The following is a 24804-nucleotide window of genomic DNA, read 5'->3' as shown; positions in this document are numbered from 1 at the left end:
ATTCTGACAGAGGTACACCAAAGTAAATGCATTTTCTGTATTTGTTTAACAATTAGTGTAAGTGGGGAGAAAATTATTTTTAATTAATAAAAATTATACACAGTAATGGATGCACAGATTTCTACTGGCAGAGCAATCTGTGTTCTTTAAAGACACACACATCCACACAGTTGCCAAAACACTTCCATTTTTTTTTCATTCTTGTTCTGTCTCAAGTTTTTTCTTAATGAGTATCTAAACCCAGAACATCTTGACAGGTGTCTTAAAGGTTTGCATGCGTGCTAAGTTACTTCAGTCATGTCTGACTCTTTGCGACCCCATGGACTGTAGCCTATCAGGATCCTCTGTCCATGGGATTCTCCAGGCAAGAATACTGGAGTGGGTTGCCATGCCCTCCTCCAGGGGATCTTCCTGACCCAGGGATAGAACCTGTGTCTCCTGTAGCTCTTGCGTTGCAGGCAGATTCTTTACCACTGAGCCACTGGGAATCCCCAAAGGTTTAAGTTTAGATAATAAATAACTTGGTCCCAACAGACACCATTGCAGGATGCAGAATTCCAGGTGGCCATTGCTGCACCTGCTAGGGCTCTAACAGCACACTTCTCTTAACTCTTCCACTTACGGGCACTTCTTCTGAATTAGGTTCACTGCACATCTCCCCTGATCTTTCACTAATGTTTCAAGTTCCTGGTAAGACTGGTGTCCTGGGAAGCTCCTTTCTACACAACACAGGTAGATGATTAGAGTTTAACCCACCTACAGCTTTTTACTGTGACAGAGCCGTGGTTTAAACCATTTGTGCTTGATTCCAAAACCACTGTTTTTTCTACTACTTGAAAATTCCATGGGAGGATAATCTTAGCTTTTACCTAATTTAAGGGAAAGATGTAATTTACATTAAACTAAGGTTTAACAACTGTATTTTGAACATATTCTTGTTAGAAAAGGTGACAATTAGGCGGATTAAACCTGGGTAGTCATTGCTAGAACAAGCTCAGTAAAACCATTAAATCATGGATTCAGTTACATGGCACTGATTATTACAGTGTCTCTTTCGCTGCAACAGTTCTAAACAGTTTTAATCTTTATCAACTACATTAATAACAGGATGCTGATAGAAAGTAAAAACACTTGAGCCATTTTGCAAAATGAGCAACAGTATTTAATATATTAACAGAAAATTTACACATGGTACATTTAAATTTGAGTTTTTCTCTTTTGGTGGGTAAGTATGCAGAAAACCTCAATGAATTTAAGAAATGACTTGTGAAGCTGAATCTCAGTGTATCTATATTGAAAAGAGTGATGTTGACAGAGAATGTATCAAAGTATGTTACAATTACATTTATTAAGTGAAAGTAAGTTATTTTTTTAAAAAAAAGAATCAGGCTATTCTGGTAAGGCTGCTTATGTTTTAAATGAATTATTTAAAAATCTAAACCATCATGTTTTTGTTAAAATTGAACAAGCTGTTAAAATTGCTAGAGTATATCTCACCTAAGCTTTCTACTACTATTTTAAAGTAATCTGTATTGTAGAGAAAGCACCAGAAGCAGCCAACGCAACAAAACTGCATTCATAGCAAAGTGAGGCAAAACCCTAATCCTTTTATTTCTCATTCCCATAAGGAGTTATAGTACTGAGTGAAGGAATTTTCCAATTGCATTTTTGAGGTCACAATGGTAGCTTTACATGATTGCCCTCAAGACTACAGCTTTTGCAGGCAATCAAGTACAGATAAATTACAATAAAATAAAACTATATTATAATGTTTTGTTGTATTAACACCAAATGAATGGTAGACCGACATGAATAGATGAGAAAGAAAATCAAGCTCAAGGCTTACTCTTTCTCTAAAGAGGTCATATTTCTAACAGTTTTACTGAAACATTAATTTTTATAAAGTGCAATAACAAAATAAATAAGATGAAAAAAGCTTTGAAGATCTATTTACAACTCTGGGACTAAGATAAATTACTGATTACATTCTTGATAGCCTTCTTAATGCTGTGGAAGCTGTAACACACATGAAAAGCTCACTGATCCAGGTAAAATAATGATTTTTCCCACTTAGATCAATCTAGTACTAAGGTGTATGTAATTATGCTAGCTCATGCTATAAGGCAAGGTTAGATTAAAGGGAAAAATTTAATAGATTAAAGCTAAAGGCTAAATCCAGATACAGTTAGGTGCTGAGCATTATTCCTGGCTTCAAAATAAGATGTGTCTGTTTCGTCATCTGGTTGGGGTATGAAAGGCATTTTTTGATGCTGTAGATTTTCCCAGTCCACACCACTGAAGAGAGGATGATGTTTCAGCTCTTGGGAAAAAATATCAAACAAAACAATATTATGACACCATTACCAAAGTACTATTGGGTTGGCCAAAAAGATCGTCTGGGTTTCCCATTGGATAGTATGAAAAACCCAAGTGAACTTCTTGGCTAACCCAATATTTTACAGGCATCGAGGAGAGACTGTCTCACATGGACCTTGCCCTGGTTTACTATGCCCGTTTCAGAGACATTTTAAAAACATCCCTCTCTTCAACCACACGCTTCCCAACAGCACATGCTATGTTATTCTGTGTATCGCCTGGCATATGACAGGTGCCTTGTCTGAATCGGTCCAAAGAGTGCATGATGACTGGCCTTAACAGGAGCCTCTCTTTCTCACTGCCTGTACCTGATGGAAGAATCCCACACTTCATGAGATAAGGGAACCTGGCCTACTTCCTGTTCCTCCATCACTGATCTTAAGTGATTAATGCCCCACTTCTTATTTCAAGGCCTTGCTGACTGCTTGGAGCTCAGCATTGCCCGCCTACATCACTTCAGCAGGAAGGTCATCCTCCACTCCCACACTGTCTTCCCTGTGCTCCATCCTTATCCTTCCTGCTAATTTCAGCATACACACCAATGACACTTCTGACACATTCTTTCTCTTCCTGGTTCTTTGATTTCGCTAACTTTCATCTCTACAACACACTGGCCACCCAGCAGTATGGGCACATCTGAGTCTATGACTTCCACTTACAAAATCACATCTTCACTACATTTTCCTCTGTCGACTAAAATAAGAATTTGCTTTTTTTGGTCACACAGGTATTCAGTTGGTAGACATAGGTCCCCTCTCCTCAACTATTCACTTCATCAGGCAACAGTAAAGATGGCAAAAAAAAAAAAAAAAAAAAAGTGTCAATTAAGGCAGTATGCAAACCAAAAAAGCAATCAAATTTGAGGAAATATCAGAAGATGACTACGCAGACAGGAAGGAATTGTGTGTCTGTGCTGGGGCTAGTGGGTTGGAAAAACAGTATGTGTATATGTTGGATTTACCATAAACTAAAAGACTGGTAGGAAAAAGGATAAAATAGCAACAGTAATTCATATTTAGAGAATTTGTCTCAACTGTTCAAAATAAATAACTGAGCATTGGTTACTTTAGAGTTACTTGTAATATTGGATGTGATATGATGTTTCATGATTCTCTCATTGTATCTCTTTATTTAAGCTGCATCTGCAAAGGAAGTCTAATCTAGGTTAAGATTAACTAAACTGAAGAATAACCCTGTCTGCTTTACTAGGTCAACTATTCATTGAACAAATGAACAGTATCTGAGGTCTGGTAAGAATGTGCTAAGCAAATTACTAAACAACGGTTTCACAACTTTGTTATGATTGACATTTGGGACCAGATAATTTTCTGTTGTAGGGACTGCCTTGAGCATTGTAGAATGCTGAGTGAACCCATGGCCTCTACCTACTAGATGACGCCAAATGCTGTAACAACCCAGAAATGTCTCCAGGCAACACCAAATGTTCTCTGGGGAGCAAAATCATTCCCGAGGAGAACTGTTGCGCTAAAGCAATTTTTAATTTTCATTATTACTATTTTTTGGTCACACTATGTGGCATGCAGGATCTTAGTTTCCCGACCAGGGATTGAACCCGTGGCCCCTGTAGTGGAAGCTTGGAGTCTTAACCGCTGGACCACCAGGGAAGTCCCTTAAAGCAATTTTCAGAGCTCAGTTTTCAAATGTCTGCATCCTTACTTTACACTGGTGTTTGCTCAAACTCCACTTGTCAGAAATCTTCGTGACCATCCAGTCTAAAAAATAAATCTCTTGCCTTCACTTTGTACCCTCTCTGCTTTCTCTCTTTGTGTAGTCACTACTGGATGGCGTTATGATTGTATTTGTCTACTTCTTGTCTTTTCACTAGAATGTAGTTCTAGAACTTAAGCACAGGAGTTGCAGTCTGGTTCATCCCTAGGTTACCTCCAGTGCCTCAGGTAACAACAGTGACACCTAGAAGTCACTCTATAGGGTTTGCTGATCTGATTAGAGGGAAAACTAGAAGTTGATACAAATGACATACTGCTAAAGTCCATTTTCCTAATATATCGTACTTCACATGGAAGTGTATTTTGAGACATAAGTGCTTAGCCGTCTCTATCTATACCGTGTGACAAAAAGAATTTTAAGGCAACTACTAATGAGATTTACTGGAGTTTCAAAATTGGAGTTTAAAATTAATTCGAGTTTCCAGTACTGGAAAAAACCTTTGAATGGGTCACGATGAGCCCATTTTGTCGTCTTTGAGGCATCTTAGCTGTGAAAATAATGCAACAAGGAGCCAGAGTACATAAAAATACTTGTCAATCAATAATGTCAGAAATGAAGCAGTAAGAAATCACAGAACAGGAAGTTTTGACTAAAAGAATTTCCTATATTAGTTGATGGTTAACTTTATCAGGCTCTGAAAATCTTAAAGACATTGACAAGATGAGATTGTTTTGAGAACCTGCTTGAGAGTAATGAAATTCAAGACTGCAACCTGATTGCACTGAATTTTAATGTTCTGAGTAAGGACAAATATATCAATGAATACTGAGAGGGCAAAAATAAACTGAAAGTTTAAAATCAACTAAGTTTAGCTGTCAGACTATCAGTAGTATTATATTAGAACTTGATGTTATTAACATTCATCCCTGAAGCAAATCAAGGGTAAAGTCACCACGGTTTGGTGACTAACTCCAAACCTTACCTTTCATTCCCGCTCTCTTTGTATCATCAATGGTTAAGAGTATGTCCACAGCACTTTGAGCATTATCAGATAACTTTTCTTCACCTTCAGGCCAAGGGATATCTACAGATACAAATTAACATGTTCATCATTGGTCAAAGGAACAATACACAGAGATAAATGAATCTATCTTCATAGATAGGAGAAAAAGAATCACCTCTTTTCAGAATATTCTGGAATACTTGCTGTGGTGTTTCATCATTGAAAGGGGGAATTCCTGTTAGAAACTCAAACAAGCAAACTCCAAGGGCCCACCAGTCTACTGCGGGACCTGGAATTTAAGAAGAAGCAGCTGAACTTGCAAGCATTTTCTACAAATGTTTGATCAACTAAAACATTAATATGTTTTTATCTGGGCACAATGAAGGCCCAAAGACTTACTTCCTAAGGTTTCCCTCTGGCTCTTTAAGGTATAAAACCCCAAATTACCTTCCTTTAGGCAGTGTGGTAATTATTTTCTTGGAAAATAGTAGTTTTGTTATTTTTATTAAAAAAATTTTTTTGCCATACCATGTGGCATCCAGTATCCTAGTTCCCCAACCAGGCATTGAACCTGTACCCCCTGCATTTGGAAGTGCAGAGTCAACCCCTGGACCTCCAGGGAAGTCCTGAATATAGATTAACAATTAACGTGGCTATTAAGAAAAAAAGTTAAAGTTATCTTTTGCCATTTATTAATTACTTCCAATATCCTGGAGACTTATTTGTGCTAAATCCTAAAACACAACGAAGAAATGCATTTAATCTAAAAGTTATTCTTTAAAATTAGAGTACTCCTCAGTTTCAGATCAGGAAATAATAACATTCGGATGACTCTGTATCTACTTGTTTTACAAAGGAATGAGATGAGTAGGTAATATTAATGGTAACTGGAGGATAACCTGGTGACTAGGGAAGCCTTACTTACAGGGTGTTTTAATGTTGCTATACTCTTTTTAAGGACAGAGGGGGACAAATTAGTTTAACAACAACAAAAAAACCCATTTAGACTATAGCTTGAGGAGGGAATTAGAAGATAAGTCTTAATAAGTAGGTAAAACTGACTTCTAAATAAAACCTTCAATGAAAGCATCATTTCTATACAAAGATGTTTTTTTATTTTTATTTTTTGGGCTGTGTTATGAGGCTTGTGGGATCTTAGTTCCCCAATCAGAGACTGAACCCAGGCTTTGTCAGTGAAAGCACCAAGTCCTAACCACTAGACCACCAGGGCATACCCTACAAAGATTTTTTTTTTAGATGTTTAAACAAGACCTTATAATCTGGTTTTTACTTTTGCTTAGTTATGTCTACGAATGAACAAAATGTTTCCTAAGCGAAAGTTAATTTCAGTCCAAAAATGATTAACTTCAATATAAATTTAGAGTTGAGATTCTAGTCTAGAACTAATTTGTCTGAAAATTAACTCTTTAAAGTCAGTTTCACAAAATTCACTACTGTGGTTAAGCAAATACCATTTCATTTTAAAACAAGTAGAAAAACAAACAAGCCTCCAAAACAAAAAACAATAGAAAAGCGTTGTGGACTCTGCCATTAGAAAAAATAATCGCATGCATTTAGAATACCTTTCCATTTGCAAGCCACATGATCCCATTTTTCCTATGGAACACAAGGTACAAACAGTCTACAGGCTTCTATCTCTATTGTAATCACTATAAAAATACACAAACCACCTCCATTAGTAGGCCTTTTAAGCAGCACTGAGAAAGAATTATTTCAACAGATTAGATAACCAAATATAGGAAAGTAGGAGGAAATCAGGAAAAACCCTGCATTTTAATTTATTTTACTTAGGTTAGAAATTAGGACCCTTTTGCCAGCTCAGCCAAAAATGTACTCATGTCAGAAACATACATGACTTCTCCATGGATATGTCATACATACCCATACACTTGAGTCAGAGTCTAAAAAGATCACATATTGTGATATATTATCAATTATAAAATAAATAGCTAGAACTATAAAACAGAATTGTTTTACATGATTGGCTTTCTAGTTTAAAATCCACGTCTGTAATTTGTATGTTAATACTGTTAATTCCTCTCTGTTTTCTAATAATAATGGAATGAAAGGCTTAGAAAATTCAAGCCCTTTTGTAGCTATTAACTTTAATATTTTTATCAAGCCTATTTCTTCAGTTGAAATAAAAAAAATTCCACATGCCGACACTTGTTTTCACAGAGAAGAGAAATCTCTCTGGATGTCTTCTTGCTCAGAAGACAGTTCATTTTTGTATTTCATGGGATAAAGATAAACATGTACATGCTGTGTGCATGCTAATTACTTCAGTCATGTCTGACTCTTTGTGACCCCATGGACTGTAGCCCACCAGGCTCCTCTGTCCATGGGATTCTCCAGGCAAGAATACTGGAGTGGGTTGTCGGGCCCTTCTCCAGAGGATCTTCCCAACCCAGGGTTCAAACCTGTGTCTCTTACGTCTCCTGCATTGGCAGCCAGGTTCATTACCACTAGCGCCACCTGGGAAGCTCATTTTGTATTTCATAAGTGAGCTTAAATTAAGAAAAATTTTTCATGCAATGTGATCTAGTTAGACTTTGACTGTTCAGATAAATGTGCTTTGCCACGTTCCTTTATGCAGAAATTCACTCACCTGAAGTCAGAAATCCTGCATGTAAGAAAACAGGAGTTAGGTACATTGTTTGAAAGTTATAAGTTCATTATTATGTCATTAATTGAACTAGAAACCAGGTAGTGTGCCTGATACAAGAGATAACAGATGAAGAAGAGAGCTTATCCCAAGTAGAAAACAGCCTACTCTGGGAGCAATAATTCAGGTAATTTTACTACAAATATAAGAGAGCTGAAACAAGCATATGTATTAAAAGAAGAAGCTATGGAAACTCAGGCTGGGGTCCCTAACTCCCCTTAGTAGTTAAGAGAGCAGGGAACTGTTATTGTTGTCTTTAAAATGACAAATTGCTCTCTATTATTTATTTTTGAAACTATGTGTCAAGTTACTTTTATGGGAAATAAAAATTTTAGAACATTTCACTAGCTAGCTATGATAAATAAAAATCTTGCCACTAAAACAGTGGCAAGATTTTATCAAGTAAACCTTGCCATCTGAGGTTTCCATTCATACTGTATTGATTTGAGAAAATGTACAAATGATAATATAGGAAATGAGCTAGCAATGCTGTGACTTAGCAAAAGGGACAATGTCCAAAAACTAGTTAAGTGCCCAGAGGAACTTTTATTTCTGAGTTGCTTTTTGAGGGATGGTTCCTCTCTGGCTGGACCCTTCTGCTGAGGGAATAGTGAGTGCAGGCTCTGAACAGGAAGAGGCATCTACAGACTGAACAGAAGCACAGGACCAATTTTGTATTCCTGAAACCAGATAAGAATAGACCTGGGAAGACATTTAGAACAAAGACAGTAGAGGCGGTGGAAGGTGGGGCTTTTCTGGGTCACTGAGACTAAACCTGCAGGCTGAGGATGAATGGCTGTGTGTCTTTATTTACTATAATAAATGCCATGTATGTGAGAAAAAGAGTACTGCATGATCTCATCTTGTTTTACTTTAGGCAATCTAAGTTCCAAAAAAACTTAACACAATTTATCTCAAAAGAAACTATAATGATAGATACTTCAAAAATTCAAGACGCGTGCATCTTACCATGGGCCCTGGCTAACAGCAACTCGGGTGCGAGGTAGTCTGGCGTTCCCAGGATTCGACCGTCGTCCACTGGGGCTGCCCCTCTTCTTACACTCTTTGGAGTTCGGTATGGAGTTTCTGATTTGACCTGATTTGGGGTCTGCTAATTTCAAGAGTTTAAGGCACAATAAATACCTTCATTCCTTTCACAGTGAACAGAAATGCTTACACCAAAGAAAAGCAAGGCTGCTGGGCATGAAAAATAGTCAAATCCTTGATCAGCTTTGGAAATGGTCTCAGAACTAATTATGAAACGTCTTACTTAAAAAATCCTAATGATACTAATGCAATTCAATTGCTTAGCTAACATCAGTTATTTCAATAAGATCTGGATATGCAAGAAACAATGAAAAAAATCCATGAGAAAAATTTCTTCATAGGATGGATCAATACAAGCTTACAAAGTGTCCTGGAGGGAGGCTACAGCTGAAAAATGATTGAATTACTAGGACAATGCATAAGATGGAACTATATGCAAATAATCTTTGGTGCCAATTGGCATTTATGTTTTTAAGATATTTTGTCGTCTCACAAGGACTCTGTTGGACCAGCAGGACAGGTGGCAGACACAGGCTCTGAGGGTAAGAATTTCTAAGTCCCTCACTAAGCTCTAAATAGAAAACTCAAGTCTTGTAACCCTACATTCAAGGTGTGCACTTTCTATATTAAGATGTCTCTCCAAAGGAAGAAAAAAAAAGAAACTTTGGGTTTTAAAAGATAATAGTTTAGGGGAAAAAAAAATTTTTATTTTTCAACTCTCTTCTACAAAGAAAAGAGATCATCTAAATATGTTCTTAGAAGGCAGTAAAGTAGATGGATTTTAATTTTGTATCTCAGAGTTACTGTGATCAAGTGAAAATGTGATTGTAAATATGTAAACATGTGAAATGTAAATATGTGAAAGTATGCACGACAATACAAATGAAGGAGGCACTGGAATTAAAAATGCTAAACACTGCTACCCGCTTCACCTTTCTGTAAAACCTCCACAGAGCCACAGATTCCCAATAAGCAGAACAAGACCATTTGATTAATATTATATAATCCAGCTGATAGGTCAGTGTCATAGTTAATTTTCTAAAATCTAGAGGACCACACATTAGCAAGTGATAACACACCTGATACAGCATGGAGTGTCCAGTGGTAACATACCTGATACGGCATGTCAGATCTTTCTCTCTGAGTAGGGGTGATAGCCGTGGGATATGACCCACTATAGGCACACGAAACATCCATCATATCTAAAGAAGTGATGCTCATCTTAGAAGGTTCGGAGCTATTGGAAGCATTAATGTGACTGTTAAAACTCCGAAATGCCACAGCATTTCTTTTAGAGGTTAATGGTTTTAAGACCTCTGAAGAAGGAGCCAACATTTTTTGATTGCTGTCTTGGATGGTAGGGCACTCAACACCTTTTGGCAAGGTACTTTCTTGGCAGCTGGGAGATACAGGAAGTAGGTCTTCAATATTTGATTCTTCCAAAGAGGATTCTTTGATGTTTTTATCTGGATCTAAAGACTGCCCTCCTAAGGGACTTTCCATGATGGAAATTCCAGGAAAAGATGAATCGGAGTCCATGTGAATACTTTTAGGAGTTCTATCACCATCAGAACACAGGAAACTAGAACTTAAGTAGTCCTTCTTACTATTCTTGTCACAATCGTCATCCAGCTCACACATAAGGTTTTTCTCTATCATCGGGACAGGTGATTTTTCTGGGGTTTGGTGTTTATCAGTAAAAGAACTGCCCACATTCTCCTTATTCACACAGTCATTTTGCCGATCTCTGTATACCAACAGCTTAAGGTCCTGGACTTCAAATGCGAAGCCTGTCCTTTGAGTTGCATAACAATCTCTCATTTCATTACTACACTCATACTCGAAGCAACTTTTTTTATTTGGTATAATTCCCTGACGAGGACTGGAGTCAACTAATTCGAAAATTCTTTTACAACTTCTTTTCCCAAGGTGCTCTTCAGTCATCCCACCAGAATCCACAGCCCGCTGATTTGACTCATGGAAACAATACTGGCTTGTGTCAGCAGTCTTGTTGATATTATTTACATCTAGTTCTCTTGCTTCCCAAGAAACTTCCCCTGAACAACATTTTTTAGCAAGGTTAACATAAGAGTTTCCAGTGGCAGGAACGACACTGCTGTTGTGAATGGGAGAAAGAGCTAACTCAAGATCCCTTTCATTGAAACTTTTGGTCTCCATGGCATCTACAGATTTTGTGCATAAAGGCTTTTCAACTGTATTCCAACTCATCATCGTAGAGCCTGCTGCATCGTCACTTTCCTAAGAGGGAGGAAAAAACACTTTAAAAATTAGGGGACTTCCCTGGTGGCCCAGTGATTAGGACTTAGCCACTGTAATGAAGAAAATCATATTACTGAGACTAAGGAGCAAATAGAGTCCAATTTATTTTATCAAGTGGAAAGATTTTTTCCTTTGGGTATTAATATAATTCTAATCTAACATTTTATCCACAGTCTATATAGGAAAGGTTATCACATTTTTAGTTCCTCTCAGCTTTAATAGCTTTTAAAAGCCCAGAATAGAATACATAAATTAAGTAAAATAACTTTCAATATCTGTTCACTTGGCAAGCAATCTCCTTAGAATAGACACTTTTAAAGACACATCTGTATCACCTTTGTGGTCTAGAAGTTATTTCTGATTCAGAAGAGTTACCATTCCATTAAGTGATAAACTGGCAGTAAACAGTTATAGAAGGAGGTAGTATAAGTTATAAAATAAGACAAAGGTTAAAAAAACTCAACAATCTAATGTCTGTGTTTGGGTAGAGAATTTTAAAAAAGAATTCCATCTAGATGCCTAGAAGCCAAACATTTACCATTAATATACTGCAAAAACTAAAAAATTGGAGGACTTCCCTTGTGAACCAGCGGTTAAGACTCCATGCTTCCAATATAGGGATCATGAGTTTAATCTCTGATTGGGGAACTAAGACCCCCATATACCTCGAAGTATGACCAAAACATAAATTAAAAAAAAAAATTAAAAACAATTGTAATCTCATATACTGAACAAGAATAATTTCACATTTGAATGAGAAATGAAATACTGCAAAAGAATTTGACAGAATATACAGGAAAATGAAGAGTATCTTCACTGCTGTTCACATAACGGTTTCATGTCCTTATAGAACTTGTATGAAAAGGTGTCAAGTGTTTCTATCATCACACACAGCTGGTTCTGGGTAAGGTGAGTGGCACTCTGACCTGGCAATCCTTTTCCCATCTGGGACTGCTGTGGCACTCAGATTCCATGCTGGATATGAAGGTATGGGATGGACTGCTGGTGCTGGATGTTGCCAGCCTCTTCCTAGACTGGAGGAGGTGGGAAGTTAGACACTTCACAGGCATCCCGGGGTGGGAGGCAACCATTTCAGGACCTGTGGGGAAGAGAAAACACCGAGGCTTACTTATGTCACATCTTTCCTACTTTCCTGTGAATCCTGAATCTTTACAGGTAATTGGGTTAAGTAAGTAGTATGTAAATATTTCATATCAGAACTATTTCTATGTAAACATTATCTCGTCTACAAGGATAGCTTCAGGCTGTTTTGACAAACAAGTACTATTCTGAAAGTTAATAGACAAAACTCAGTATTTATAAAGTAGAAATCAGGACAGGGAGCAAATTTATAATTAGGAGAAAATTCATTTTGAATATCCATTATCCAATTTGAAACTTTTCTCGATGAAGGTTCATTACTGATGGGCTAAATCTGGGTGTGCTAAAAGGCTGGAATGTGACTACTCTTACTCAATTCAATTTGTATTTAGTTAAAACCAGAGCTTTATTTTAATGTTGAGGTTTACATGCTTACCAGTGTGGAATTATATACATCCATAGGGACTTCTTTATACTACTGGGTAAAAGAAATAATAGTGACTTTGCTAAGTGTGAGCCAGTGCCAGAAAGCAGCACCATCTATATAATACAAGTTCCTGTATCTTAGAAACAAGTAATGATGCTGAAACTTTTTGCTCCTGAACTTAAAGTGAGACTCTTTTGTTCTCATTTGTAAAAAGGAGGCAATTCTTCCTTTCGGTCTATCTATCCATCCAAGAGATATACAGAATTGAGGACCAAATTCACAACAAATAGCATCTATGAAAACAACGAACACTAATTACTCTTTAGAGGATCATTATTCACATTTCTAAGATGAAGAAAATACGCATGCACAGAACTAAACTGTCCACTGTTGATAAGTTAGAGGGTAAAGTTAAGTGCCATACAGATTTTCCACTTGCTTCCTTTACTTTTGACTTTTGTCTTTTATTGTGTAATAACTAAAACTATATCATCTTGATTTTATTTCAGAACCTTTTAGAAATCATTTTATAAAGGCACACAGTATTACTATATCTTCTCCACTAAGATTTCCATAGACTCAGTACAGTGAAATTCACCCAATGATCATTACAGTGTTGCAGCTAATTGAAAAATTAGCTTGACATTTTATTTTGTTGATGTAAAGATCTGCAACAGGAACTTCCCTGGTGGTCCAGTGGTTAGGAATCCACCTTGCAATGGACGGTACACCAGTTCGATCCCTGGTCCAGGAAGGTCCCACAAGCTGTGGAGCAACTAAGCGAGGGCTCTAGAGCCTGCGCTCAGCAACAAGAAAAGCCACCGCAATGAGAAGCCCACACACAGCAACTACAGAATAACCCCAGCTCACTGCAACCAGAGAAAGCCTGTGCATAACATTGAAGACCCAGTGCAGCCAACAACAACAACAAAGATCTGCAATAACCCTGGTCAGAAATGGCACTTGGGTGACAAAACAGAGCAAATCCACAGGCTATCTGAATGTCTGCATTTCAAAATTACTGATACTCAGAATTTTAAAATGGTAAAATACTTTGTTCCTCAAGGGCACATTTAATGGAGTATACTACCCTTTCTTTTATACTCACATGATTTTAGTAGCTTGCTAGAATAAGGAGTTGTGTCCTTTTGATCTACGGACATAGGACAAGTTAGTCCTTGAGAAAGTGGTGATGTTTCAGATACTTGAGTGGAAAGAACATTTGCAGTGTCGTGATTTTCTTCTGCAACTGGTGTGTGCTATGAAAAAGAGGAAGACAAAAACAAATGCTACGATTTGTTGTCACAAAAACACCACCTAAACGCACAGACTGTTATGACATCTAGGTAGATGAACCGCTGAAGTAATGCAATATGCTTAATATTTGAATTCGTGTAAATGGCAATCATGTTAGGGCATATCATGTGAGTTTTTTTCTTATCGAGTACTTACAAAACCCAAAGAGCTGATGAGAGATAATACTTGTCCTGGGGTTCTTGAATAATCTTGTCTAGGTTTCGCCATGGATGGTGTTGTAAGAATATCCATCATGTTGATATCTATGTATGGAAAGAAAAGTATATGATATTCTTTTAAAACTTTAACTGTCATTGACTAAAGTCAACAATTATTTGTTCTGGACTTTGCCCCACTTTCCACATTATTAACATCAACTACAAAGTTGGCTTGTGCAAGACAAACACAGCCAGGAAAACCATCATGCTATACAGTTAACATGTAGAACTAACCAGACAAGAGAAAGACAAATACCATATGCTTTCTCTATATATAGAATTTAAAAAACAAAACAAAAAATCAAGCTCATAGATACAGAGAATTGATTTGTGGTTGCCAGAGGTGGCATTAAGGGTTGGAAGAAATGGATGAAAGGGGTCAAAAGGTAAAAATAAATAAATAATAAAAATAAACTTAAAAAAAAGAGATAAATACAAGAGTGTTACCTAACTGCCAACAAAATAATTCTTGGTAAATAAAGCATTAGAAAAGGAGGTGGTAAAAAGAAAACAGTTAAGAGAGGAATCAATGTACTAAGAATACAAAATAAATTTCAATAACAGAATCTGAGTGACTAAACAACAACAGCAGAATCAATTTAAGGAATTAATACAAATTATGGACCACTCATGTTAATTTACTATGTAAGCAAGATGGAAACTAATGCAGATTTTTATCAGCTTTCAATGTGTAACACTGTAAAATGATTCAACACTCACACATAATATTGTACAGTTTTCTTTAGATATCAAAAATAGTAAGAGAAGTGTAATACTTTGTATGTGGTGTAAGACTTTAAAATGTAGGTCGAAAGTTTGAATTTAAACTTCACTTATACCTCACACTGATGAAACTGTAAGTAAATATTAGTCGCTCAGTTGTGCCCAACTCTTTGCGACCCCATGGACTGCAGCCCACCAGGCTCCACTGTCCATGAGATAGTCCAGGCAAGGATACTGGAGTGGTTTGCCATTTCCTTCTCCAGGGGATCTTCCCAACCCAGGGTTTGAACCCCGGTCTCCTGCACTGCAGGCAGATTCTTTACTGACTGAGCTACAAGGGAAGCTTGTAGGAACTACAATAAACTTCTTAAAATATATTTTACAAATTTAAAAAATGCTACAGCAATGATTTCTTGGTTATGACTTTGAAAGCACAGGAAAAAGGCAAAAATAGACAAATGGGACTATTTCAAACCTCACCAACTTCAGAACATCAAAGGAAACAAGCAACAGAATGAAAAGACAACCTACAAAATGGGAGAAATATCTGTAAATTATTTATCTAATAAGGGGTTCATATACAGAATATAAAGACAACTACAACTCAGTAACAAAAAAAATCCAAGTAATCTAATTAAAATAGTGAATAAAAGTCTTGGATAGACATTTCTTTAAAGAAGATATACAAATGGCCAAGAGGCTTATGAAAAGACACTTAACATAAGTAACCAATAGAAAAATGCAAATCCAAACTACAATGAAATATAACTTATACCCGTTAGGATGACCACTATCAAAAAACAAAATAAGAAGTACTGGAAAGAATGTGGAGAAATTGGGACTCTTGTGCACTGCTGGTCAACTGTAAAATGTAAAACTGTGTAACCACTATGAAAAATGCAGTGGAAGTTTCTCAAAAAATTAAAAATAGAATTTGGTCTATATGATCCAGTAATTCTTCTGCTGGGTACACACCCAAAGCCATTTTATTCATTTTTAACTAACAGAAAACAATATAAACTAATGAAATGGTAGTGTCTAAAATGTGTTCGACTTTTAAAAAGGTACTTACTTGCTATGTTTCTTACCTCTATTTAAAGTAACTTTGGAAAGGCCGAAATCTGTTAGTTTAATATGACCTTCATTAGAAATAAGCATATTGTCTGGCTTCAAATCCCTGCACATAAAAAGACAAGTAGCAGATAACTAAAAAAGAGCTAGTGTTGATTTTAAAATTTCCAGCAAAAAAAACAGAAAGTTAAAGAAGAATCAAACCCTATTTATTGTCTCTTATTGGTGGCTTTGACAGTACAGAAAAGAACTCTCAAAAGCAAACTTAAAAAAAAAAAAGCAAACTAAAATTTGAATATCTGAATATAAAGGACTTAAATATTTAATGCTAGATTATCTTCAGCATTATTCACTAGATACTATATTAAAATAAATTTCATTGGGTAAAATAAATTTCATTAAGTAAAATAAACCTCAAACCAGGTCAAATCATACTTACCTCTTTCTGTGAGATTAAGAGAGTGTGAGATTAAGCCTTAATCAAAAAGGGTCACTTAACCTTTCTTTGAACACAGGAAAGCACTGTAAATCAGCTGGGATTATAAACTATTGTACTTTTGCATGATGTACAGCTAAAAGAGTGGAAAAAAGAGTCAATATTCTCCACAATAAAATGGGATATCCATGGACAAAGCAACACATTCACACACGCAGGGAGATGAAAGAGTTGATGGAATTTCTAAATTCACACAAATTACTACTAAATTTAAGATAACCCATATATTGGGGGTTATGCAAATATCTAAGACTCAAATAGTAAATACATAATTTGATTACTTGTGCTTAAGTAATAGTTGGGAGAAAAGTCAGTCATTACCTGTGAATGATTCCATGTCTGTGAAGGTAGTCTAGAGCCAGTGCAACTTCAGATATATATTTCACGGCCATCTCTTCATCAAAATAGCCATAGATATGCAGAAGGGACTTGACATCTCCACCAATGAGATACTCCATTACCTGTCAAAATGAAATAGAAATACTGTGAAATAAAACCAATATGACTACTTAAAAATATCTTATTTGAGCATTAATGATTATACATTTAGCATGGTTCTGTAACAGACATTTTCTTGGTGTCACTGAGTACACATCAATACCAGGTTTGTTCATGCTCCCATACACTTTTTTTTTTCCCCATACACTTTTTAAAATTTAAATTAAACTGTTCAGCCTTACCAAAAAGGTATGAAGAACAGAATAATTTCTCATGTACTCTTCATCTATTTTCACCCATCATTAGCATTTTGCCACATCTGCTTTCTTCTTCTACACATATATGAATATAACAATACTTATTTATGCTAATCATTAACATGATTATGTTACATAATAAACATAAGTTATTAACAACATTAACATAAATACATTATGTGCATGTATTTTTATGCAAATACTTTAAATAAGGCAACATTAGCAACTGGTATTAATCTTTAAAATGCATGGAATTTAATGCTAAAATAACGCTATTACCTGTTTAGTCTGTATTCAAATTTCTCTGATAATTCCATATTGTTCCTGACGGCCTCTCTCCTCGTCCCTCATTCCCAGGCCAGGACCATGCATGGGATTTAGTTACCAAAACTCTTTAGTCTCCTTTAATTTGGAATAATTTTTCTTCTTTTTATTTGCTGGAGAGTGGGTGGGACTGGGAGTGGGGCACAGAATGGTCTTCCACAACATCTGATTATTTCCTCATGAACCTCTAGAACTTGGAAGTCAAAATACCTGCCATCCTCACCTCTTCCTGCCCCCTACCCAAATTCCTCATTAGAATTAAGAGTGTAAGCTGTCATGTTCAGTGAAAAGCAAGCAACTTGCTAAGTACATAGATCCCAAATCCACCACTTCCTAATATCATTTCCTTATTACGCATCAAACTTTATATAGTATTTCTATTATGCATCCTTTACTTAGGAAATATTTTTAGCACTATGTGCCACACACTGTTCTACAAGGTTTATATCAACCTATTGGAACTTCATAACAACCTTTGAGGTAGGTACTATTGTTATCCCCACCTTGCAGAGGGGAAAACTGAGGCATGATGGTTCATTTTATGCACCAAATTGGCTAAGCCATGACACCCAGATATTTGGTCAAACACCAATCTAAATGTTGCTGTTAAGGTATTTTTTACATGAGATAAACATCTCAACCATTAGACTCTGCGTAAAAGCTGATTATCCTCCATCATGTGGGAGAGCCTTATCCAATCAGCTGAAGGCCTGGAGAGAAAAAAGTTTGAGGGATCCTGTCTTTCTCCTCCAAAGAGGAGGGAATTCTGCCTCTTCACTGCCTTTGCGCTTGTGCTGCAACATCAAATTTTCGCTGGGTCTACAGCCTGTCAGCCTACCCCAGAGATTTTGGACTTGCCATTGCCACAACCATGAAGGACAATTCCCTAAAGTAAATCCCCCGTTATACACACAGACACAGACACCCTATTGTTCTTTTTCCCTGAAGAACCTTAACAAATAGAACTGGTAAGGTAACTTGGCCAAGGTCATAAAGCTAGTAAGTTCAACAGCTGGAATTCAAACCTAGGTACTCTGAACCCAAAGACAGTAATTCTTAAGTCACTGGGTTTAGTGGTTCCTGAATGAAGAAGAACATGTCATTTACTCACCAAGTAGACATTGTTTGCTGACTGTAGGGAATAGTACAAATGGACAATGAAAGGACTTTTGCTTAGGGCCAGCGCGTCCCTCTCAGCTTGTACTTGATGAGTCATGTTTTTGTTGATCATGTCTGCCTTTTTGACAACCTGTATAACATAATGTGACAACAGACAGATAGTTTTTTATTTTTTATCGCAGAGTGGTCTCAGGTTTCCAAGTTTCCACCATGAAAACAACCAGAGAGAAAGCATGGATATGTTGTTTGGCCCTCACACTGCCAGCAGGAAACTCTGCTAGGAAAACAGCTAGTGAAAATAAAACTTTCTTTAACATAGAACCTCTCATCTTGGTATCAAGTGGTAAAAGTATCACATCCCTTTTGAGAAGGAAAAAGATGTAAGCAAATGCTCCCCGTCTACCCTACCAGTAAGTAGAAAATAAATTCTGTTCTGCTGTTCTTGGCTTCCCTGGTGGCTCAGAGGTTCAAGCATCTGCCTTCAATGCGAGAGACCAGGGTTCAATCCCTGGATCGGGAAGATTCCCTGGGGAAGGAAATGGCAACCCACTCCAGTATTCTTGCATGAAGAATCTCATGGACGGAGGAGCCTGGTAGGCTACAGTCCACGGGGTCGCAAAGAGTCAGACACGACTGAGCGACTTCACTTCATTTCTTCACTTCTGCCGTTCTTACAAGTCATAAAATAGTTCCTAATATGCTCCCAGATAATCAGGACTGTAGGGCTTCTCTGGTAGCAGAGCTGGTAAAGAATCCGCTTGAAATGCGGGAGACCTGGGTTCAATCCCTGGGTTGGGAAGATCCCCTGGAGAAAGGAATAGCTACCCACTCCAGTATTCTGGCTTGGAGAATCCATGGACTGTACAGATCATGGGGTTGCAAAGACTCGGACATGACTGAGTGACTCTTACTTAATCAGGAATGTAGGCATAGAGAAATAATTGGCCAATCCATTAAAAAATTTTTTTTGGTTCCTTGATGGATAGAAATAGAGAAAGAATGTACTTTTTTCCCCCTGGAAAAATTCTTTTTTTTTAAGGAATATAAAACTATTGACCACTGTTCATCAGTATTTACAATAAAGTAAATAACACACAGTTGAATAACATTCTGATTACTACAAAGTTGTTTTTCTTGGTTTTTGCTCAACTAGTAACCCAAAATACTGAGAAAATTGAGCCTTCATGTAAGGAATGAGTTGGGGTAAAGTTTGAAAAAACATGCAGGTCAAGTGTAGATTAGAAAAGTTTGCTCATTTATTCCTGTGCTGGGTCGCTTTAGTCATGACTCTTGCGAGCCCACGGACTGTAGCTCACCAGGCTCCTCTGTCCATGGGATTCTCCAGGCAAGAATACTGGACTGGATTGCCATTTCCTTCTCCAGGGGATCTTCCTGACTCAGAGATCCAACCCAGGTCTCCTGCACTGCAGGCAGATTCTTTACTGACTGAGCTACCAGGGAGTCTGCTTCACAGACTGGGACCAGCTAAAATGCAGGAAGCACTATAGGACAGGATGTGTGTTTACACATTCTTGGGACTTCCCTGGTAGTCCAGCGGTTAAGATTCTGCCCTTCCGCTGCAGGGGACCTGGGTTCTATCCCTAGTCAGGGAACTAAGATCTCATATGCCCTATGGACATATTTCTGTAGGGCATATTCCTGTATATCGTAAATTACCAGTGTTTTAAAACTATTTGATTAGGTTTCCATGAACAAATCTGAGACATCCATATATCACAACCTTTCCTAAATATAGCAAAGGGACTTCAATTTCTTGTAAAACAATGGTTCACACAAAGGAACCATCAAGTGTCCACTTTACTAAGTTTTGCTTTGCTATTTAAAACACACCAGAATTTTTCTACTTTTTTCATTTGCTTGGGGAGGTTGTTGATAGTGATAAAAATTTTCCTTCCAGGGCTTCTGCATTTATATGCTGATTTATATGCAGATATGGATGCAGATTCTGATAGGGATGCTTTAAAAAATTACCTAATTTAAATTGCTTAATTTACCTAATTAATTACAAAACTATTTAATTTGAAAGGTTAAGACTTAAGTTTTCAGTTTAAGTTGAAGGGATTTCTTATATTGCTCAAAATGATGGAATTCCAGAAACATGGGCTTATCCATGGTTATGAAAAGCTGTTGTTTAAATATATTTACCAAAACAAAAACCACCACAACAAAAAAAGCTCCCAAACAATTTACATATGTATTTTATGTATACACATACAAAAACTTAGAATGATCCTTAGGCATATATGAGTGAAATGCAAATTCTAAATTTTGATTAAGTAATGACTATGGAGATATCCCCCAACATTTAGAAAAGCTGTTCTCTAATGCTGAGGAAATAATATACTATGGTATCAAATTCTTTTCTGCTGAAGGAAGCAACTATAGAAAGCTTTTATTTGTCCAAAGCAACTAGTGCTACAGACCAAAAAAAAAACAACCTAGTGTAACTTCCCCAATACTACTTCAAAACAAACATATCAAACCCGATTTTCATTAGAATGTAGTTATTTCTTCACACTAATAAATCAAAAAACCAAGACCCACATTTTATATATATATATATATATATATAAATATACATAAAAATCAATGCAAACAATTATTGAATCTCATCTTCTGGACAAGAATGCCAAATTAGTCTCTCTTCATAAAATTTACGATTAAAATTTGAGGACACTTCACATTTGCCTCTTTGCCAGCACCAAATCCGCTTCATTGGAATCTTTCCATTTCATGAGAAACATTAATTCTCCACTGCTGTTCGTGGCACCAATTATTCATTCTGGATCAAGACCTCTGGCAAAACCTCTTGGTTTATCAGAAGTATCTCTTTTCTTCTTTGATTTGCTATCATCAGATTCACTGTTAGACAAAGATTTTCTTTTTGTTCCATCTTTTTCTTTACCAGCTTTTTGAGAATTAAGAAATGCTTCAATTAACTCTGGACAATCTAAATTTTCTTCAGGTTCCCAAGTATTATCTGCATCTGTAAACCCCTTCCACTTCAGGAAATACTACACCTTCTCATTCACTACACAGCAGTCCAAATTCTTCAGGTTCTGCCTCTTCAACTTTTTTACTCTTTCCAATTTGTTTCTTTCCCATTTTTTTGCAATGTAGTTTTATTGGAGGCCATTTTTTATTGCAGACTTAAAGAGCTATTATTCACCGCCTCTGAGCTTCTCTGGGTCCCGGGTCTGCAGCATCTTCCGGAAAAATTCTTAAAAATGGTTAGAGTTTACTCACACTTAGGTGTCAGATGCTTTGTTACAGAAAACAACTAATTACTCTTTTTAAGTCTCAAGGTAATTGGTAAGGAAGCAAAACTATAGTCTATGTTAAAATTGGAGCGCTAAACTGAATAGTTAGGAACACTGAGATCAATTCTCAGGAAGATTACAAAGAAAAAAAAGGTGTATTTCTTCCAAAGATTCATTAAAGCATTTAATAAAATCATCAATACACTGTAAATTCCAATTGTAGAGCCTTCCCATAAGAAAAATGAGGAAAATTGACAAAGCCAGTCTAAAACATGATTTCCTTATCATTCCATTAGACTGGAAGCTTCATGAGGGCATATTTGTTTTTGTTCACCACTGTATCCATATCCTACACAAAGTAGATATTCATAAATACTTATGAAAAAATATACTGGCATTTTCATTTCAACAGCTAATAATGACTGCTTAGTATAACAGAAGGAAAAGCAAGAAATCTTTGTAATATGAAGTGATGGAGAATTAATTTCAATAGGGTGGGTCTGAAAGGTTAGGAAAAGCTTGAAGGCGGGGGCTACAGAGAAAGTGAAAGTGAAGCCTGCTCAGTTCTGTCTGACTGTTTGTGACCCCATGGACTATACAGCTCCAGTATTCGCCAGAATACTGGAGTGGGTAGCCGTTCCCTTCTCCAGGGGATCTTCCCAACCCAGGGATCGAACCCAGGTCTCCCACATTGCAGGAGGATTTTTTTTTTTCTCTAGCTGAGCCACAGGGAAGCCCAGTGAAGGCCTGAGGAACCTCAAAAACATGTGAAGGAAGTGAAGAAAGTTGGATGCAAAAGACCATGTATTGTGTGATTCCATTAATATGGAATGTCCAGAAAAGACAAACCAATAGAGATAGAAAGTTACTTGTGGCTAAGTGGGGAGACACTGCAGATAACCAAGAGACGTAGTTTTCAGGTACTGGAAATTTTCTAAAATTGTAATGTGTTAATGGTTACCCAATATTTGATTTACTAAAAACTAAGTTGTACTTTAAGAAAAAAAAGAAAGAAAAAATTAAGTCTGTATTTGGGCAAACTTGAGAATGGAATGAAAGGGGTACTAAAAATGAATATGAGACAGAATTGACAGGCAGAGTTGAAGAGAGGATATACAGATGCAGTAGAGGAAAGTTACAAAGACTCAAGTTCCTAGCTTGAATGATGGTGGTGTTATTACAGGGAGAGAAGAAATCCAGGAGGTGGTTAGGTGGAGAGGACCATGTTCAAACCTGGGCAAGTATAATTTTGAGGTGCTTGCTAGTTCACACGGTAATGTCCAACAGGAAATTGAAACCACATCAGTACTCAGTCTACTAGCTTCTCTTTTATTACTATCACTCACTCCTGAGATGTGACTAATTTGAAGCTACGGGAGTAGCTGAGAATCAGCAGTGGCCTGAACAGCTTCGAATACTTTGAGTCTTGAATGCTTTGGAATGATATATACTACTGTTGGGCTTCTCGGGTAGCTCAGCTGGTAAAGAATCCACCTGCATTGCAGGAGACCCCGGTTCGATCCCTGGGTTGCAAAGATCCCCTGGAGGAGGGCATGGCAGCCCACTCCAGTATTCTTGCCTGGAGAATTCCCATGGACAGAGGTGCCTGGAGGGCTACAGTCCATGTGGTTGCAAGGAGTTGGACAGGACTGAGCCACTAAGCACAGCACATGCTACTGTAAGGATAAAGGAGTGATTCAGGAATATTTCAGCTTGGTCTTTAAATAAAATTACATTCCAGATTTATAATGAAAGGCTTGAAAAGTGGGGTTTGTTTAATGATATCTTTTGGTTATACAGGTCAAAAGTTCATCTATATCATAGCATGCTTACAATAGTTAACAATATTGCATTATATATTTGAATGCTGCTAAGATGGGAGAAGGCAATGGCACCCCAATCCAGTGCTGTTGCCCGGAAAATCCCACGGATGGAGGAGCCTGGTAGGCTGCAGTCCATGGGGTCGCTAAGAGTCAGACACGACTGAGCGACTTCACTTTCACTTTCCACTTTCATGCATTGGAGAAGGAAATGGCAACCCACTCCAATGTTATTGCCTGGAGAATCCCATGGACGGAGAAGCCTGGTAGGCTGCAGTCCATGGGGTCGCACAGAGTCGGACACGACTGAAGCGACTTAGCAGCAGCAAGATAAAGTTCTCATCACAAGAAAAAAATATGCAGCTGTTTCATCATGGCTAACTAGACTTATGATGACGATCATTTCACCACATAGACAAATACTGAATCGTTAAGTTGTACACCTGAAATTGGTATATGTCAATTACGCCTCAACAAAAATAGAAATGAATCTACATCAAATTGGTAGTTAAAATATAATTTGGAAATAACTATTTCTAATTTAAAGTTTCAACCTTAATCCTGGCAAAGCCCAAATTAGTAAAAAGGGTTCAGAAGTCCTAGATCTTTTAAGGTTTTTGCGGTGGGAACAGAAGGGCGGGGCAGAGGCAACAGCGACTTGCCCGCGCTGTCTCCTCAAATAAGAAAATCATCTCGCGGGACCCGGAGGCTTCAGCGAGCCAGGCATCCAGTCTAGTCGCTCCAGCGGCCCTGGAGCCTGCCCAGTTCAGAGGGCGGGAAGTAGGGCCGAAGGACCAGCCTCTTTAGCTTTCTTTAATCCTCGACTCTTACCTTCACCGCATACAACTTGTTACCTTTCTGCCCCAGATACACCTTCCCAAAGGCGCCGCGGCTAATAGGCTTCACTATGGTGAACTCCTCAATGGAGGGAGGTCTTGGCACCGGGATCCTATTCACGCACTCTCCTGTTGCCGCGCCACCTCCACTCTCCATCTCACCGCCCATGGTGGGCTCCATCGCAGTCCACCCCCGATGCAAGGTTCTATCACCGGGGAAGGCCCCTTCCAGAGCCGCAACTCCCGCCAACTAGGTTCAAAGTGAGGCTCCACCCACGCCGCACGTACTCAGTGATGTCACTACGTCGCAGCCCAC

The 24804-nt window shown here is 37.6% G+C and overlaps 1 protein-coding gene and 1 pseudogene across 4 annotated transcripts; both read right to left on the bottom strand.

Annotated features, from left to right (window-relative positions):
• Window positions 1–1131: 1131 nt before the first annotated feature.
• MASTL (microtubule associated serine/threonine kinase like) lies at window positions 1132–24802 on the bottom strand. 4 transcript variants are annotated; one of them, XM_061435804.1, is made up of 12 exons: window positions 24484–24801; window positions 18544–18681; window positions 16735–16874; window positions 15935–16023; window positions 14062–14168; window positions 13718–13868; window positions 12008–12180; window positions 9915–11060; window positions 8724–8862; window positions 5244–5357; window positions 5048–5149; window positions 1132–2320 (listed from the first exon to the last, which is right to left on the bottom strand). In XM_061435804.1, exons 1-12 carry the CDS (start codon window positions 24667–24669, stop codon window positions 2163–2165), a joined length of 2643 nt encoding a protein of 880 aa, XP_061291788.1. In that variant the 5' UTR covers window positions 24670–24801; the 3' UTR covers window positions 1132–2162. The 4 variants fall into 4 exon arrangements, with proteins under 4 accessions (XP_061291788.1, XP_061291787.1, XP_061291789.1 ...); XM_061435803.1 differs by having other exon boundaries at window positions 8724–8865; window positions 24484–24800; XM_061435805.1 differs by lacking the exon at window positions 5244–5357 and having other exon boundaries at window positions 8724–8865; window positions 24484–24802.
• Window positions 18688–24567, bottom strand: LOC133259000 (chromobox protein homolog 3-like; annotated as a pseudogene).
• Window positions 24803–24804: the final 2 nt, after the last annotated feature.

The sequence above is a fragment of the Bos javanicus genome, chromosome 13 (assembly GCF_032452875.1).
Source record: "Bos javanicus breed banteng chromosome 13, ARS-OSU_banteng_1.0, whole genome shotgun sequence".
NCBI classification, from domain to species: domain Eukaryota; kingdom Metazoa; phylum Chordata; class Mammalia; order Artiodactyla; family Bovidae; genus Bos; species Bos javanicus.
Note: the sequence above shows the minus strand (reverse complement) of the source record. Positions and strands in the feature narration are given on the sequence as shown.

Excerpts from the sequence above, each read along its gene's own strand:
- MASTL (XM_061435803.1), bottom strand. The coding sequence starts at position 24,669 with ATGGAGCCCACCATGGGCGGTGAGATGGAGAGTGGAGGTGGCGCGGCA. Across the intron at positions 16,024-16,734 it reads AGACATGGAATCATTCACAG|GGATTTGAAGCCAGACAATA; the intron begins GTAATGACTGAC and ends TTTTATGTGCAG. Across the intron at positions 14,169-15,934 it reads CAAAGTTACTTTAAATAGAG|ATATCAACATGATGGATATT; the intron begins GTAAGAAACATA and ends TTCCATACATAG.